General features: G+C 41.8%; 1 protein-coding gene and 1 long non-coding RNA gene across 2 annotated transcripts; both read right to left on the bottom strand.

Annotated features, from left to right (window-relative positions):
• Positions 1-294: 294 nt before the first annotated feature.
• LOC311148191 (uncharacterized protein) lies at positions 295-1,974 on the bottom strand. The gene is made up of 6 exons (XM_084185072.1): positions 1,915-1,974; positions 1,713-1,824; positions 1,401-1,624; positions 1,138-1,309; positions 877-1,004; positions 295-749 (listed from the first exon to the last, which is right to left on the bottom strand). The coding sequence occupies exons 3-6, from the start codon at positions 1,500-1,502 to the stop codon at positions 585-587; spliced, it is 567 nt and encodes a 188-aa protein (XP_084041198.1). The 5' UTR covers positions 1,503-1,624; positions 1,713-1,824; positions 1,915-1,974; the 3' UTR covers positions 295-584.
• A 672-nt stretch (positions 1,975-2,646) lies between these two features.
• On the bottom strand, positions 2,647-4,346 carry LOC311147270. Its single transcript, XR_014614776.1, has 3 exons — positions 4,109-4,346; positions 3,043-3,131; positions 2,647-2,790 (listed from the first exon to the last, which is right to left on the bottom strand). It is a non-coding gene; the product is annotated as an uncharacterized lncRNA (long non-coding RNA).
• Between the last annotated feature and the right edge of the window lie 13,383 nt (positions 4,347-17,729).

The raw sequence follows: 17,729 nt of genomic DNA, 5'->3' as shown, positions 1-17,729 counted from the left end.
GAATATCTTGAACAATCTCTTCCATGGAAATCACTACAGTATTTACTGTACTTTGACCAACACCTGCTGCCTTTAGATCAGAAATAACAGCTGCACAACTATTTACAATGTATGGCGAAGATAACTCTGACTCAGCCTCTAAACATTCAGTCGACACTTCAACATGAGAAATATTACTGGTGTTGACGGTACTTTGAGGGTCTGAAAGATCATCTTCTATAGAATCTACTAAACTTTCTCCGTGGCACTTGTTAAGATGTTTTCTAAAACCAGAAAAGCTACCAAAAAAACGTGAGCATCCTTCTTGACCACATTTCAGAAAAAGAGTCCTGCCTGTACATAGCCCATGAATTATCTTAAGGTGCTTAACAAGGTTGTTTGGACTTCCATGGTCACTTTTGCAAAGAAAACACTTCATAGTTTTATCTCAACTAACGCACCATTCTTGCTCGCAACTCAGCAACTCTAGGAGTCTCCTTTGTTTCCCCCATGTCGATGTTATAGATGGTTGTTTGCACAAAAGTGAAAAAGCTGCTCAAGGAAGAACTGTATGACGTACCAAATACGTAATGGGCTTTAAAGACTTAGTCAAAAGCTCCTACTGAACCTGTTGCCTTGCATGGAAGAGCATGCTTGTCAACCACAATGAAGTAGGAGTGAATGCTGCTCTGTGTGGATCCCTGGGCGAGAAGGTAGGGCTGACTGCTTTGGGTGATGTTGTCAAGATGCTGCTGCACACTGGTTCCAACCTACAAAAAAAAACACATTCAACAGAATTGTTTTGGTGACTAACCTCTGACAATATATAAGATCACCTCAAACTGTGCACAAGATTGAGATGATGGAATATATATTTTAAACAACTGTTAAGCATACCTTTTGAAATCTGATGAGCTGATCTACAGCTTGATATGCAGACATCTTTCCCGGCCTCTTTCTACCTTGTGCAGATGGTGGTAGCAAATGTAGCAGCAGCAAGATGGCAGACATGTCACTGTCCCAGCCTACAAATAAGTAAATAAAAACCTGGTTAACATTGTGCCGTAGCATAACATTCTTATTCACAACTTGCACCATTATGGACATATAATGCACACCTACATTATCCACATAAAAAGTAAAACAGTTCATTCATACCATTCTCAACTTCAGCAGCTGACTCAGCATTGCGCATCAAATCCAAGAGTTCTGTGGTGGATACAAGTCCATGGCTTTCCTTTATTACTTTTGCTTTGAAAGTGGTTGGCCACTTCTCCAAGAATTTGTTGGCTGTGGCCTCACCAAACATAAGTCTGAAATCTTGTTCTATCTGCAATGTAACACACAAAGACAGAAATAATGAGTGTTACCTTATTCTTCATTGGATATTTTTGGTGATGCATTGAATTAAGTTGTCATACCAGTCCTGGTGTGTCCAGAAATCTTGGGAAGACCGAGAAGACATCTGATGATTTGGCTTCATCGTTGACCATTGCTTGCCGATATATGAAGGTCATTTTCATCTTCTCACGGACAGTGTTTTCATCAGCAGAGTGTCTCAAAACAGCAATAGCTGCTTCCACATCCTCATCAGATGGCTCTCTGTCATAGGTGAAGGGCTGACGATCACGGCCTGGCCCACCAACTTAAGACAAAATACAGTGTTAAGAAATCCTTTCTGTACAATTCACAGGTCACCATTATAATTACATGTCACTGATCAGAAAACATACCTTTAGGAGATTTGCTGACTGAGGCACCTCTTTCCTCTGCTGTTTTTCTTTGTATGGTCTTCAATCGCCATGCAAGGTATCCGGAACCACTCTCCGGATCGTAGTAATGATCCTATATTATTATAAATAAATTATAAAGGAGTACTATTCCCATTTCATAGAGTGAATATGTGCATAATGTTGCAATAACCCATTTACTTACATATCCATGTTGTGAGTATGGGTCTTCTAGATAGGGAAACAAAGCTACTATCCCCTGTGCATACATTACTCTGACACTTTTGGGGGGGGATGTCCTAGCATATGAATTCAAAGTTAACATCACACTGAATTGATATTGCACAACACATTTTACATAATTAATAACCGGAAAATAATAACAATGTTTCTTTACAGCCCATCTATATGCTTAATGCTTACCCATGTGTTTCTGTCATCTCAGCAGCAAGTATGTTGATCATCTGTGTTCTGGTGGCATCTGTCAGAGATTTGGTTTTTCCATACTCTTGCATAATGCGTTCACCACCAGGCTTTGATGTTAGGATTTTTTCAATCAGCTATAGGTGGAAAGAAATGTGCTTTCCGTAATTGTAAAACAATATGTAATGCTGTCACATGATGAAACAACATTCAGATTGGACTTAACAGCAATGTTCACCACTTACTGCTTTTGCCTCATAGTTTATGTGGCATGGCCTTTTAGGCTGGCTTCCTTCGCCAGCCGCTACTTCTTCAACATCGTCACACACAGTGAAATTCAGAATGATGGTGTCATCAGATGTACCCGAGCATGATGATGAATGAGAGGTATCTGTTCATTATGAAATTTGTGCAAAACATAGAAACATATTACAATAAACTGTTATTTTTAAGACAATAAAGGTTCTCATTCTGGCCTTTAAACTAAAAAACTAATTGAATGAATGAATACCAAGTCCATTGTCCAGCATGATTCTGAAAGTTCCAGGTGACTCCTTTACTAATTCTTCAAAAACATCTGAGTCAACTTCTGTGTCAGACTGGTCATACACCTTAATGTCTGGCTTTCTGCTTTCTGGTATGTTGAATTTTAGACACACTGTTAAAAAAAGAAGAAAAAAAAGAAAAACATGCATTCCCTTCTCACAAGAATCCAAGTTCATACTTAAGGTTGCCTCATGTGTTCACAAAATGATGAAAGACAAGGATCTGCACCTGATTTTATGTTACTGAAAATATAAAGCACAGCAGAAATGACTATAGACCTAAATAGATATCATAAGATAATAGCTTAATGCTGTATTATTTTGTCATTAGGGTGATATGTATTGCTTTAACCTATTATACCTACCTTCTTTCAAGAAAGCATTGAATGTCAGCTCAGACAGCTTGACGTATTTCTGCTCTTCCCCGAGCTGAACACGCAACAGCATTTTGCCTCTGTTAACAAAGAAAATATATATTCAAAATCATCATTTAGTGCTGGTTCAACTAAGCGTTAGCTAACTATCCATTTATCTCAGTAGTACTAGCTACGCAATGCACTATGCATTACTTAGACGTTACACTGCAATTACAAAGGCTGAAGTAGACAAAGTTGTGCTGGTTGAATATAACGTTAAGCTGCCATTTTCTGCAGCAAATGGGTGTAGGCTAGTTCAAGTTTAGAGGCACATTGTCCCATTAGCTACCAAATAACTAGCTATGTGTCAAAGTTAGCTAGCTCATTAGCCATTTTAGTTCGAACAGTAGCTAACCATTAAAATGGTTAAGCAATGTTAAACAAACCCGTCATGCAAATCAGTGATCTAAGTTATCGTTTTATAACACCAACATTAGCTGGCTAACTATCAGAAGCATGCTAACATTACCGTTATATATAGCTTTATAAAAAACAGTTAACGTTAGTGTAAGGAAGCCTGGGAAGCTATACAATAACGTTAGCTAACAATACTATCTGTATAAATGTTTTGTTGTTAGCGAACGTTATTTTACGTATTTACCATTCTGACAAACTTCATTCGTGAAAATATTGCAACACAAAGAAAGACAGTTACCGATACTGATTGCAAGCTAGCTAACCGCATGACAAGCACAATCTGCGCTCATGCCAAACGGTGGTGTCCTTCAAACGAACTGATTAGCTAAGTTAACGTTACCTATTTTTAGCCATATGAAACAGCAAGCCATTCACAAAAATATCAAACATATTCCATGGGTATATCATATAACAGTTATTACTGTCAACCATCTGAACTTACAAGCTAATTTAGCTGGCTGATGACGAGGTCACTGCAAGGGGGACCGCCGCATGGAACTCGTAACTTAAAATATGACCTTGACATCAGCACAACTCTAAAATTATGTGAAGTTAAAAAATACCGGTTTGGTGTTGAAAAAACGGGGATGTAACTTACCTAGCAATATCTGTGGCCTAGCTACTCCTTCGCAATCTTCCTCCACCAACGTACGTGCCAAACTTCAGCAAAGCAGAGTGGCGGGTATTCATCACTGCTGTAGAGTTGAAATTGTCACTGCGTATCTGCAGATTTTTACACTCACTTTTAACTCCACTGATAGAGCAACTTTACTCTCAAAAATGTTGAAAATACTCTATCTGGGTTAAAATAACTTTACTCTGAAATATTAACACCCCATTTTTTACTGTGTAAGCGCCCAGTAAAGGCTAATTTAGGGCACATAATATTTTATTAAACAGAAATTAACCAACTGTAAAAAGATCCCTTGGAATTTACCGAATCAATTTAATAAGAATGAACCGCATGGGAGAAAAAGAAAAGTAATTCCCCTGCATACTGGCAGCAAAGACAATACCACTGCGCTCTACTCTCGATTATAGAGGCTTTAGCTTTCATTCAACACTACCAGTCACTCTATTAATAAAATTTGTTTTTTATTTAAAAGATGTGCAATGTTAACACTGAACAGTCATGCTTCAGATTACACTACCTGATCAAAAGAGAGTCACAACAGATTAAATGTGTGAGCAAAATGTGACCGTTGTGCTACGCCTACTGAACACACTTTCTGGTTAACTCTTTACAGAATCTGTGGTGTAGAATGTCCACAATTTGAGCATATTTATATTGAACATGGCCTTAATTTGCTAGGAGAGAGCACTGCACCATTGTATGCACCGTTGCACTCAAGTTCTAATAAAATAAACATGACTGTATTGAAATGGTTGAGCATTTGCCTGACCATGTTCTGCCAAGGCACAGCAGCATCCAAACCTAGCAGGTGGACGCAGTCTAGGTTGAGGAGCATGAACGATAATAGCATAGTTCTGCTCTCAGAGATGGTGAGAAATTTAAATCGCAAGTCTGCTGTTTGGTGTGCACAAATTGATGCGCAAGTTTCGCAATGATATTCACATTTTTATTTTGCATTATAGCACATGTTATGTCTAACCAATGCTTTCCCTCTCTGTACCACAATATTTAATTTAAGGTCACTATCCCAATACAGTTAACTTCTTGATATTGATATGAGTTCTATTTCAGGGTGGATACTTTCCACGTATGTGTGCAGAAGAAAAAGACAAACAAATGTTTCCAGAGGATGTTTACATGAACACACAGGTAGGATACGCTTCAGTATCGTAGCAAGATTTTGATAGCCTAAACTACAGTATGACTTCTTGAAATTTCAAAATGGTATGTGCCTAAAACCCTATTTTATTTTATCCAGGTCGAGGACGTCTCTGTGGTTGCGTTAGAGGCTATGGGATATGTGGCCCAATTATTTAACAAAAGCCTGACTTCTGTCACCTGGAACAAATCAGCACTTAACCAGTTCCAAAACATCATATATCGTCAAGTTGAAAAGTAAAAGTTATGCGTAAGTATGATCCCTCTTCTGTAGCCTATAGGTTATACAATGAGTGTACAAAACATTAGCAACACTGTCTCTTTCCATGACAGACTGACGAGGTGAATCCAGGTGAAAGCTATGATCCATTATTGATGTCACCTGATAAATCCACTTCAATCAGTGTAGATGAAGGGGCAGAGACAGATTAAAGAAGGATGTTTAATCCTTGAGATAATTGAGAGATCGATTATGTACGTTTGCAATTCAAAGGGTGAATGGACAAGACAAAATATTTAAGTGCCTTTGAAGGGAGTGTGGTAGTAGGTACCAGGCGCACTGGTTTGAATGTTTAAAGAACTGCAACGCTGCTGGGTTTTTCACGCTCAACAGTTTCCCTTGTGTATCAAGAATGGTCCACCACCCAAAGGACATCCAGCCAGCTTGACACAAATGTGGGAAGCATTGGAGTCAACATGGGCCAGCATTCCGGTTAAACGCATGCCCCAACGAATTGAGGCTGTTCTGAGGGCAAAAGGGGGTGCAACTCAATATTAAGCAGGTGTTCCTAATGTTTGTACACTCAGTGTATTATTTAGAAAGATTGGTTGACTGATATTTATGTTTACACTATGTATTTATTTATTCGTTTATTTATATTAAAATTAAATGAAAACTACATGCATCTATTCTCATATCGTTTTCATTCATTCATTTATATGCATTCATTCATTCATGGATTCATCCATTAATTATTTCATTTATTCAGTTGTTTATACCCATACACAAAAATGTATGCACGCATGACTGTAAGTCGCTTTGGATAAAAGCATCTGCTAAATGGCATATTATTATTATTATTATTATTTATAGACTGACTTTGTTAAAGGGGCAGTCTGCAGTTCAAATACGAAAGCTCAACCACCATTTTGGTAAATAGCTGAGGGATGGGGTTGAAGAAATATAACCATTATCACAGAGCTATGGATGCAAGGAAGGATCATCCATGAGATCAACATTATAGTCTTATCTACATCTTGAAGCTCTACAGTGTTTAAAAAATATATATTTACATTGTTTTAACCAATGGCTTAAAAGAGCTTATATTTGAGGTTCTGATGAGATACGACCCTTTAACTAAGCTCATGAGGCCTTTAAAAGTTATATATTCTTCAAGAATCAATGGCTGTATTCTGTGTATCAACAATTTAAAGTCACAAAATGGTTGTAGCAATCGCAGAAATTACCCCTTAAGCGTCGCATGTCCAGGACGATGTAGTATTAAGGATTTTTATTTAGGTCATTTTCTAATAAACCTACGATAATGTTTAAACAACACATTGGCACATTGGTTTATTCATTTTGGCCTACTAGTCTCGCATAATGATGAAATATTAAATGTATTCAGATACAGACGTCATAAAATGCTGGTTAATTCCTATTTATTTTAATCATCACTTATAATCAACAATTGAATTCAAATGTATAGACATTAATGGGGTTAAAGACAAAAGAAGCAAAGAGAAAGAGATCATATTAAATAATCATATCACTTCCTCGCTCTCACAGACACTCACAGAGAGAAAGAGAAAATAGCAGGAAATAGCAGTTTTGTGATACAAAAAAACATAGTAGTACCCTTAGCCCATACAACAGCCATTCGTTTAATAATGTTGGTATTGATAAAAACATAAAGAGGTCTACTCATTTTAAAGTTAAAGGGTCGACATTCTCTCTCTCCCTCTTCCTGTCTGTTTTAGCTAAGTTTGAGACTTCGCAAGGCAAGCTATGAGTTACATTTTTAAAACTTAGGACCACGTGCCTCCCTTCAAGGAACAATCGGAACATGACGAGAGGGAAGTGCAGGACACGAAAATAGAAATCCGGTCTTGCGATTCACTAGGCGAAACTTTCCCAAATTCAATCATAACTCAAACAGAGACACCCCTTCACTTTTTGTTTATCATTTAAATCCTCACAATTTAAGTTAAGTCGCAGATATGGGATCAGAACACAAACCACATTCTGACTCTGGAGGAATTGTCCAATATACTTGCAATAAGTGAGTCAATATGCTATAATTTGATCATTGCTTCAGGCTTCAACGAATTAATCATTTTCAGGATTATATTCTAACAATATGCCTTTGTTGTAGGTCATCTAACTACCCTATGAATGGCATTTAAGGCTATCACTTGGATGAGCTCCTTCCTGTGCCTCGCGCAAGTTTGCTCCAAGCCAATACCTTGCAAGCTACAAGGACATCCGGTGCGAACAACACACAACCTACTGAGAGACCTGGTACATTTTTTATATAACTTTTGACTTGAGATGAGTTATCTAACTATTTTTATTAACTGAATAGCTCAACCTGAATGTTGTGTTTTCTAATTCTTTCAGGGAGGTAATTTTCCTCTGGAAGGCCTGCCGGAAAATGGCATTCCCATCCACCGCTTTATCAACCTCCAGCGCCACAGGTAAGGGCAAGCGCACATATCCAAGTGTTCATTACAGCATGAAAATGTATTTGCAACCGTTAGGATCAGAAAGTAGACAATTTACACTGCAATTCATTTTATGAGGTCCTGAGCCTGTTGGTTTTCTGTTTTACCTGATAATTAATTGCACACACCTGGTGTCACAGGCCTAAATCAGTCCCTGATTAGAGGGGAACGATGGAAAAGGGAAGTGGAACTGGCTTCAAGGTCCAGAGTTGAGTTTGAGGGCTATAGGTTATATTTGGGGGGCAGACAATCGTGGGCACTGGTATTGAATTTAGACACTCTACAGTTATTTAAACAGACCACATATTTTCCCTAATATTTTTATAAACTTTCCTAAGACAGAACTAATACACTCACCACCATTTTATATTGTCTCCGGGTCAGATGTGGTGTTGGGGCATCCTCTGGAGATGGAGGGTTGGTTACTTCAGGCAACGCGTCTCTGAAAGCATATTTCGACAAGCTGAATACCGTCTTGAAACAGAAGGTGGGTCCAGGGCCTCCCAAGTGGCGCAGCAGTCTAAGGCACTGGCGTTACTACAAACCCGGGTTCATTCCCGGGCTGTGCCACAACCGGCTGTGGCCGGGTGTCCCATAGGACAGCGCACAATTGGCCCAGCATATTTTGGGTTAGGGGAAGGTTTGGCCGGCGGGGCTTTACTTGGCTCATCGCGTTCTAGCGACTCCTTGTGGCGGGCCTGGTGCCGTTGAACGGGACGGGTGAACGGTGTTCACCAGTTGAAAGGTGTTTCCTCCGACACATTGGTGCGGCTGGCTTCCCGGTTAAGCTAGCGGGTGTTAGTTGCAACACGGTGTTAAGTAGGGTGGTTTGGCGGGTCAGGTTTCGGAGGATGCATGACTCCACCGTCGCCTCTCCTGAGCGTGTTGATAAGAAAATATTGAAGAAGGGGAAAAAAGAAGGTGGGTCCTATATCATAAGACTGCTAAACAGTTCATCAAATGGCTACCCGGACTATTTGCATTGAACCCCTTTTTTACGCAACTCACTGTTTCTTTAAATAGAATGACGCTGGAGGAGGTGGCTGCCGTTTCATGGCCCCCTAACCAATTGTGCTATTATGTGTGTTTTTTTTGCATTATTTGTAATTTATTATGTACATAATGTTTCTGCCACCTTCTCCTATGACCAAAACGAGCTTCTGGATATCAGGACAGTGATTACTCACCTCGTATTGGACAAAGATATTTTCTTCAACGAGTCGGATGCGAAGGATATTCTACAGACACCCGACAAGGCCCAAAGCCCTGTCATTCGCATGAGAAAGAGACAGAGATATCGGGGACGTAGGTCGGGGTACCTTGTAAGGATCCGACGGCGAGCGAGTAATCTGCATCTTCCATCAGTCCTATTAGCCAATATACAATCATTGGAAAACAAAATGGATGACCTAAGATCAAGGATGTCCTACCAACGGGACATTAAAAACGGTCATATCTTATGTTTCACCAAGTCGTGGCTGAACGACGACATGGATAACATACAGCTGGCGGGATATAAGCTACAGTGGGGAAAAAAAGTATTTAGTCAGCCACCAATTGTGCAAGTTCTCCCACTTAAAAAGATGAGAGAGGCCTGTAATTTTCATCATAGGTACACATCAACTATGACAGACAAAATGAGAATTTTTTTTCCAGAAAATCACATTGTAGGATTTTTAATGAATTTATTTTCAAATGATGGTGGAAAATAAGTATTTGGTCAATAACAAAAGTTTCTCAATACTTTGTTATATACCCTTTGTTGGCAATGACACAGGTCTAACGTTTTCTGTAAGTCTTCACAAGGTTTTCACACACTGTTGCTGGTATATTGGCCCATTCCTCCATGCAGATCTCCTCTAGAAGAGTGATGTTTTGGGGCTGTCGCTGGGCAACACATACTTTCAACTCCCTCCAAAGATTGTCTATGGGGTTGAGATCTGGAGACTGGCTAGGCCACTCCAGGACCTTGAAATGCTTCTTACGAAGCCACTCCTTCCTTGCCCGGGCGGTGTGTTTGGGATCATTGTCATGCTGAAAGACCCAGCCACGTTTCATCTTCAATGCCCTTGCTGATGGAAGGAGGTTTTCACTCAAAATCTCACGATACATGGCCCCATTCATTCTTTCCTTTACACGGATCAGTCGTCCTGGTCCCTTTGCAGAAAAACAGCCCCAAAGCATGATGTTTCCACCCCCATGCTTCACAGTAGGTATGGTGTTCTTTGGATGCAACTCAGCATTCTTTGTCCTCCAAACACGACGAGTTGAGTTTTTACCAAAAAGTTATATTTTGGTTTCATCTGACCATATGACATTCTCCCAATCCTCTTCTGGATCATCCAAATGCACTCTAGCAAACTTCAGACGGGCCTGAACATGTACTGGCTTAAGCAGGGGGACACGTCTAGCACTGCAGGATTTGAGTCCCTGGCGGCGTAGTGTGTTACTGATGGTAGGCTTTGTTACTTTGGTCCCAGCTCTCTGCAGGTCATTCACTAGGTCCCCCCGTGTGGTTCTGGGATTTTTGCTCACCGTTCTTGTGATCATTTTGACCCCACGGGGTGAGATCTTGGGTGGAGCCCCAGATTGAGGGAGATTATCAGTGGTCTTGTATGTCTTCCATTTCCTAATAATTGCTTCCACAGTTGATTTCTTCAAACCAAGCTGCTTACCTATTGCAGATTCAGTCTTCCCAGCCTGGTGCAGGTCTACAATTTTGTTTCTGGTGTCCTTTGACAGCTCTTTGGTCTTGGCCATAGTGGAGTTTGGAGTGTGACTGTTTGAGGTTGTGGACAGGTGTCTTTTAAACTGATAACAAGTTCAAACAGGTGCCATTAATACAGGTAACGAGTGGAGGACAGAGGAGCCTCTTAAAGAAGAAGTTACAGGTCTGTGAGAGCCAGAAATCTTGCTTGTTTGTAGGTGACCAAATACTTATTTTCCACCATAATTTGCAAATAAATTCATTAAAAATCCTCTAATGTGATTTTCTGGATTATTTTTTCTCAATTTGTCTGTCATAGTTGATGTGTACCTATGATGAAAATTACAGGCCTCTCTCATCTTTTTAAATGGGAGAACTTGCACAATTGGTGGCTGACTAAATACTTTTTTCCCCACTGTATTTGGCTAAGGTGTATGTAAACTTCCGACTTCAACTGTAAATAGTCTGGATGGCCATTTGATTAATTGTTCAGCAGTCTTATAGCTTGGGGGGTAGAAGCCTTTTGGACCTAGACTTGGCGCTCCGGTACCGCTTGCCGTGCGGTAGCAGAGAAAACAGTCTATGACTTGGGTGACTAGAGTCTTGGACAATTTTTGGCCCCTTCCTCTGACACCGCCTAGTATATACGTCCTGGATTGCAGGAAGTTCTGCCCCAGTGATGTACTGGGCCGTACGCACCACCGTTTGTAGCACTTTATGGTCCGATGCTGAGCAGTTGCCGTACCAGGCAGTGATGCAACCAGTCAGGATACCCTCGATGGTGCAGCTGTATAACTTTTTGAGGATCTGGGGACCCATGCCAAATCTTTTCAGTCTCCTGAGGGTGAAAAGGTGTTGCCATGCCCTCTTCATGACTGTCTTGGTGTGTTTGGACTATGATAGTTTGTTGGTGATGTGGACACTACAGCCCCGTCGATCTATGGAAAAGAAGGAGCGTGCTCTGCGCCTCAAGAAGATATTGGATTAGAATGTGTTGTGTGTGGATCTTCAAAGCAGGGTGCCTATCAAGGGTGTTATCGCTGGGGTGGCGCTAGAAGTAAAAACAAAGGATATATGTAAAGAATTGGATCAAGTGGTTGGTGCACACCGACTGACCCTCATGGTGGATGGAGTGTGGAAGCCCACTCAATCCATTCTATAGTCCCTTCTCACGTGGATTTGGGTTTTATGAGATACCCTGTTGTAGCCTTTGTGCCCAAACCCATGCAGTGTGATGAATGAAAAATGTTTGGTCATGTGTCAAGTACATGTAGACAGGAGGGGTATTGTATGCTAGCTGAGCCTAAATGCTGCAATTGTGGTGGTGAACATGCATCCACATTTCTGATGTGTCCTGTTAGGGTGAAGGAGACAGAGGTGGTAAGAATAAGGGCTGTCCAGCATGTCTCCTATACGGAGGCGGTGAGAAGAGTGGAAGAAAGGAGTGAAGTTGAAGAAATAATGGTAGTAGGAGGAGAGACACCAGATAATATTTTCTGTCAACAGAGGCATTCTGACATATTGCATGTTAAGAAGGTGGACACTGTAGCGTTTATTGCATTGGTTATCAACTGCACAGCGCAAACAGATCAGCATCTCACAATATGCAATAAGATATTCACTTCAAATTCAAAGCACACTGCACAACATGGCCTGATAATACCTTCACTCTGGGCGGTTTCACAAGCCGATTGATTACACTTGAGCCCTTTCCTTCCTCTCCCTACATTCGGTGTACGAAAGCTATAAAGACATTGGGAGAGGATATAGGCCATTCTCCTAACGTTATCGACCCTCTCATACTGTGAGAGTAAGAGAGCCTTGACCGCCTCACATAGTGTCCCGATGACAAGCAATCTATATATATATATATACATATATACACTGCTCAAAAAAATAAAGGGAACACTTAAACAACACAATGTAACTCCAAGTCAATCACACTTCTGTGAAATCAAACTGTCCACTTAGGAAGCAACACTGATTGACAATAAATGTCACATGCTGTTGTGCAAATGGAATAGACAACAGGTGGAAATTATAGGCAATTAGCAAGACACCCACAATAAAGAAGTGGTTTTGCAGTTGGTGACCACAGACCACTTCTCAGTTCCTATGCTTCCTGGCTGATGTTTTGGTCACTTTTGAATGCTGCCGGTGCTTTCACTCTAGTGGTAGCATGAGACGGAGTCTACAACCCACACAAGTGGCTCAGGTAGTGCAGCTCATCCAGGATGGCACATCAATGCGAGCTGTGGCAAGAAGGTTTGCTGTGTCTGTCAGCGTAGTGTCCAGAGCATGAAGGCGCTACCAGGAGACAGGCCAGTACATCAGGAGACGTGGAGGAGGCCGTAGGAGGGCAACAACCCAGCAGCAGGACTGCTACCTCCGCCTTTGTGCAAGGAGGAGCAGGAGGAGCACTGCCAGAGCCCTGCAAAATGACCTCCAGCAGGCCACAAATGTGCATGTGTCTGCTCAAACGGTCAGAAACAGACTCCATGAGGGTGGTATGAGGGCCCGACGTCCACAGGTGGGGGTTGTGCTTACAGCCCAACACCGTGCAGGACGTTTGGCATTTGCCAGAGAACACCAAGATTGGCAAATTCGCCACTGGTGCCCTGTGCTCTTCACAGATGAAAGCAGGTTCACACTGAGCACGTGACAGACGTGACAGAGTCTGGAGACGCCATGGAGAACGTTCTGCTGCCTGCAACATCCTCCAGCATGACCCTTTTGGCGGTGGGTCAGTCATGGTGTGGGGTGGCATTTCTTTGGGGGGCCGCACAGCCCTCCATGTGCTCGCCAGAGGTAGCCTGACTGCCATTAGGTACCGAGATGAGATCCTCAGACCCCTTGTGAGACCATATGCTGGTGCGGTTGGCCCTGGGTTCCTCCTAATGCAAGACAATGCTAGACCTCATGTGGCTGGAGTGTGTCAGCAGTTCCTGCAAGAGGAAGGCATTGATGCTATGGACTGGCCCGCCCGTTCCCCAGACCTGAATCCAATTGAGCACATCTGGGACATCATGTCTCGCTCCATCCACCAACGCCACGTTGCACCACAGACTGTCCAGGAGTTGGCAGATGCTTTAGTCCAGGTCTGGGAGGAGATCCCTCAGGAGACCATCCGCCACCTCATCAGGAGCATGCCCAGGCACGTTGTAGGGAGGTCATACAGGCACGTGGAGGCCACACACACTACTGAGCCTGATTTTGACTTGTTTTTAGGACATTACATCAAAGTTAGATCAGCCTGTAGTGTGGTTTTCCACTTTAATTTTGAGGGTGACTCCAAATCCAGACCTCCATGGGTTGATATATTTGATTTCCATTGATCATTTTTGTGTGATTTTGTTGTCAGCACATTCAACTATGTAAAGAAAAAAGTATTTAATAAGATTATTTCATTCATTCAGATCTAGGATGTGTTATTTTAGTGTTCCCTTTATTTTTTTGAGCAGTGTATGTATATATATATATATATATATATATATATATATATATATATATATATATATATATATATAAACTCAGCAAAAAAAGAAACGTCCTCTCACTGTCAACTGCGTTTATTTTCAGCAAACTTAACATGTGTAAATATTTCTATGAATATAACAAGATTCAACAACTGAGACATAAACTGAACAAGTTTCACAGACATGTGACTAACAGAAATTGAACAATGTGTCCCTGAACAAAGGGGGGATCAAAATCAAAAGTAACACTCAGTATCTGGTGTGGCCACCAGCTGCCTTAAGTACTGCAGTGAATCTCCTCCTCATGGACTGCACCAGATTTGCCAGTTCTTGCTGTTAGATGTTACTCCACTCTTCCACCAAGGCACCTGCAAGTTCCCGGACATTTCTGGGGGGAATGGCCCTAGCCCTCACCCTCTGATCCCACAGGTCCCAAACGTGCTCAATGGGATTGAGATCCAGGCTCTTCGCTGGCCATGGCAGAACACTGACATTCCTGTCTTGCAGGAAATCACGCACAGAACGAGCAGTATGGCTGGTGGCATTGTCATGTGGAGTGTCATGTCAGGATGAGCCTGCAGGAAGGGTACCACATGAGGGAGGAGGATGTCTTCCCTGTAACGCACAGCATTGAGATTGCCTGCAATGACAACAAGCTCAGTCCGATGATGATGTGACACACCGCCCCAGACCATGACGGACCCTCTACCTCCAAATCGATCCCGCTCCAGAGTACAGGCCTCAGTGCAACGCTCATTCCTTCAACGATAAACGCGACTCCTGCCATCACCACTGGTGATACAAAACCGTGACTCGTCAGTGAAGAGCACTTTTTGCCAGTCCTGTCTGGTCCAGCGACGGTGGGTTTGTGCCCATATGCAAAGTTGTTGCCGGTGATGTCTGGTGAGGACCTGCCTTACAACAGGCCTACAAGCTCTCAGTCCAGCTTCTCTCAGCCTATTGCGGACAGTCTGAGCCCTGATGGAGGGATTGTGCATTAATGGTGTAACTCGGGCATTTGTTGTTGCCATCCTGTACCTGTCCCGCAGGTGTGATGTTCGGGTGTACCGATCCTGTGCAGGTGTTCTTACAAGTGATCAGCCACTGCGAGGACGATCAGCTGTCCGTCCTGTCTCCCTGTAGCGCTATCTTAGGCATCTCACATTACGGACATTGCAATTTATTGCCCTGGCATCTGCAGTCCTCATGCCTCCTTGCAGCATGCCTAAGGCATGTTCACGCAGATGATCAGGGACCCTGGGCATCTTTCTTTTGGTGTTTTTCAGAGTTAGTAGATAGGACTCTTTAGTGTCCTAAGTTTTCATAACTGTGACCTTAATTGCCTACCGTCTGTAAGCTGTTAGTGTCTTAACGACCGTTCCACAGGTGAGTGTTCATTAATTGTTTATGGTTCATTGAACAAGCATGGGAAACAGTGTTTAAACCCTTTACAATGAAGATCTGTGAAGTTATTTGGATTTTTACGAATTATCTTTGAAAGACAGGGTCCTGAAAAGGGGACGTTTCTTTTTTTGCTGAGTTTATATATATATATATCCAAAGTTTTGACACAACTACTCATTCAAGGGATTTTCTTTATTTTTACTATTTTCTACATTGTAGAATAATAGTGAAGACATCAAAACTATGAAATAAAACATATGGAATCATGTAATAACCAAAAAAGTGTTCTTGCTATTCTTCAAATAGGTACCCTTTGCCTTGATGACAGCTTTGCTCACTCTTGGCTTTCCATCAGTCTTGAAGGAGTTCCCACATATGCAAAAAAATGTAAGCTTCAACTGCTGGCTACTCGTCCGTTGTATAACCCAACAACAGAAGTGCTTCCCTAAAAGCTGCCTGGGTTTAAACAAACATCTTCTCTTTTCAGAAAGAGAAAAGCTAAATTAATAGGGATAGAATAGCAAAGTCAAAAAAAATGTACAGTGGGGAAAAAAAGTATTTAGTCAGCCACCAATTGTGCAAGTTCTCCCACTTAAAAAGATGAGAGAGGCCTGTAATTTTCATCATAGGTACACGTCAACTATGACAGACAAAATGAGAAAAAGAAATCCAGAAAATCACATTGTAGGATTTTTAATGAATTTATTTGCAAATTATGGTGGAAAATAAGTATTTGTTCACCTACAAACAAGCAAGATTTCAGGCTCTCACAGACCTGTAATTTCTTCTTTAAGAGGCTCCTCTGTCCTCCACTCGTTACCTGTATTAATGGCACCTGTTTGAACTTGTTATCAGTATAAAAGACACCTGTCCACAACCTCAAACAGTCACACTCCAAACTCCACTATGGCCAAGACCAAAGAGCTGTCAAAGGACACCAGAAACAAAATTGTAGACCTGCACCAGGCTGGGAAGACTGAATCTGCAATAGGTAAGCAGCTTGGTTTGAAGAAATCAACTGTGGGAGCAATTATTAGGAAATGGAAGACATACAAGACCACTGATAATCTCCCTCGATCTGGGGCTCCACGCAAGATCTCACCCCGTGGGGTCAAAATGATCACAAGAACGGTGAGCAAAAATCCCAGAACCACACGGGGGGACCTAGTGAATGACCTGCAGAGAGCTGGGACCAAAGTAAAAAAGCCTACCATCAGTAACACACTACGCCGCCAGGGACTCAAATCCTGCAGTGCCAGACGTGTCCCCCTGCTTAAGCCAGTACATGTCCAGGCCCGTCTGAAGTTTGCTAGAGTGCATTTGGATGATCCAGAAGAGGATTGGGAGAATGTCATATGGTCAGATGAAACCAAAATAGAACTTTTTGGTAAAAACTCAACTCGTCGTGTTTGGAGGACAAAGAATGCTGAGTTGCATCCAAAGAACACCATACCTACTGTGAAGCATGGGGGTGGAAACATCATGCTTTGGGGCTGTTTTTCTGCAAAGGGACCAGGACGACTGATCCGTGTAAAGGAAAGAATGAATGGGGCCATTGATCCCAAACACACCGCCCGGGCAACGAAGGAGTGGCTTCGTAAGAAGCATTTCAAGGTCCTGGAGTGGCCTAGCCAGTCTCCAGATCTCAACCCCATAGAAAATCTTTGGAGGGAGTTGAAAGTCCGTGTTGCCCAGCGACAGCCCCAAAACATCACTGCTCTAGAGGAGATCTACATGGAGGAATGGGACAAAATACCAGCAACAGTGTGTGAATACCTTGTGAAGACTTACAGAAAACGTTTGACCTGTGTCATTGCCAACAAAGGGTATATAACAAAGTATTGAAAAACTTTTGTTATTGACCAAATACTTATTTTCCACCATAATTTGCAAATAAATTCATTAAAAATCCTACAATGTGATTTTCTGGAGAAAAAAAATCTCATTTTTTCTGTCATAGTTGACGTGTACCTATGATGAAAATTGCAGGCCTCTCTCATCTTTTTAAGTGGGAGAACATGCACAATTGGTGGCTGACTAAATACTTTTTTTCCCCACTGTATCTCCTCGAATATTATAGGCTGCAGCTCAGCTTCAGAATGTTATAAAGAGGAAT

The sequence above is a fragment of the Coregonus lavaretus genome, assembly GCF_964263955.1.
Source record: "Coregonus lavaretus genome assembly, chromosome: 2".
Classification (NCBI taxonomy): Eukaryota; Metazoa; Chordata; class Actinopteri; order Salmoniformes; family Salmonidae; genus Coregonus; species Coregonus lavaretus.
This window is presented reverse-complemented; position numbering and strand designations above follow the sequence as displayed.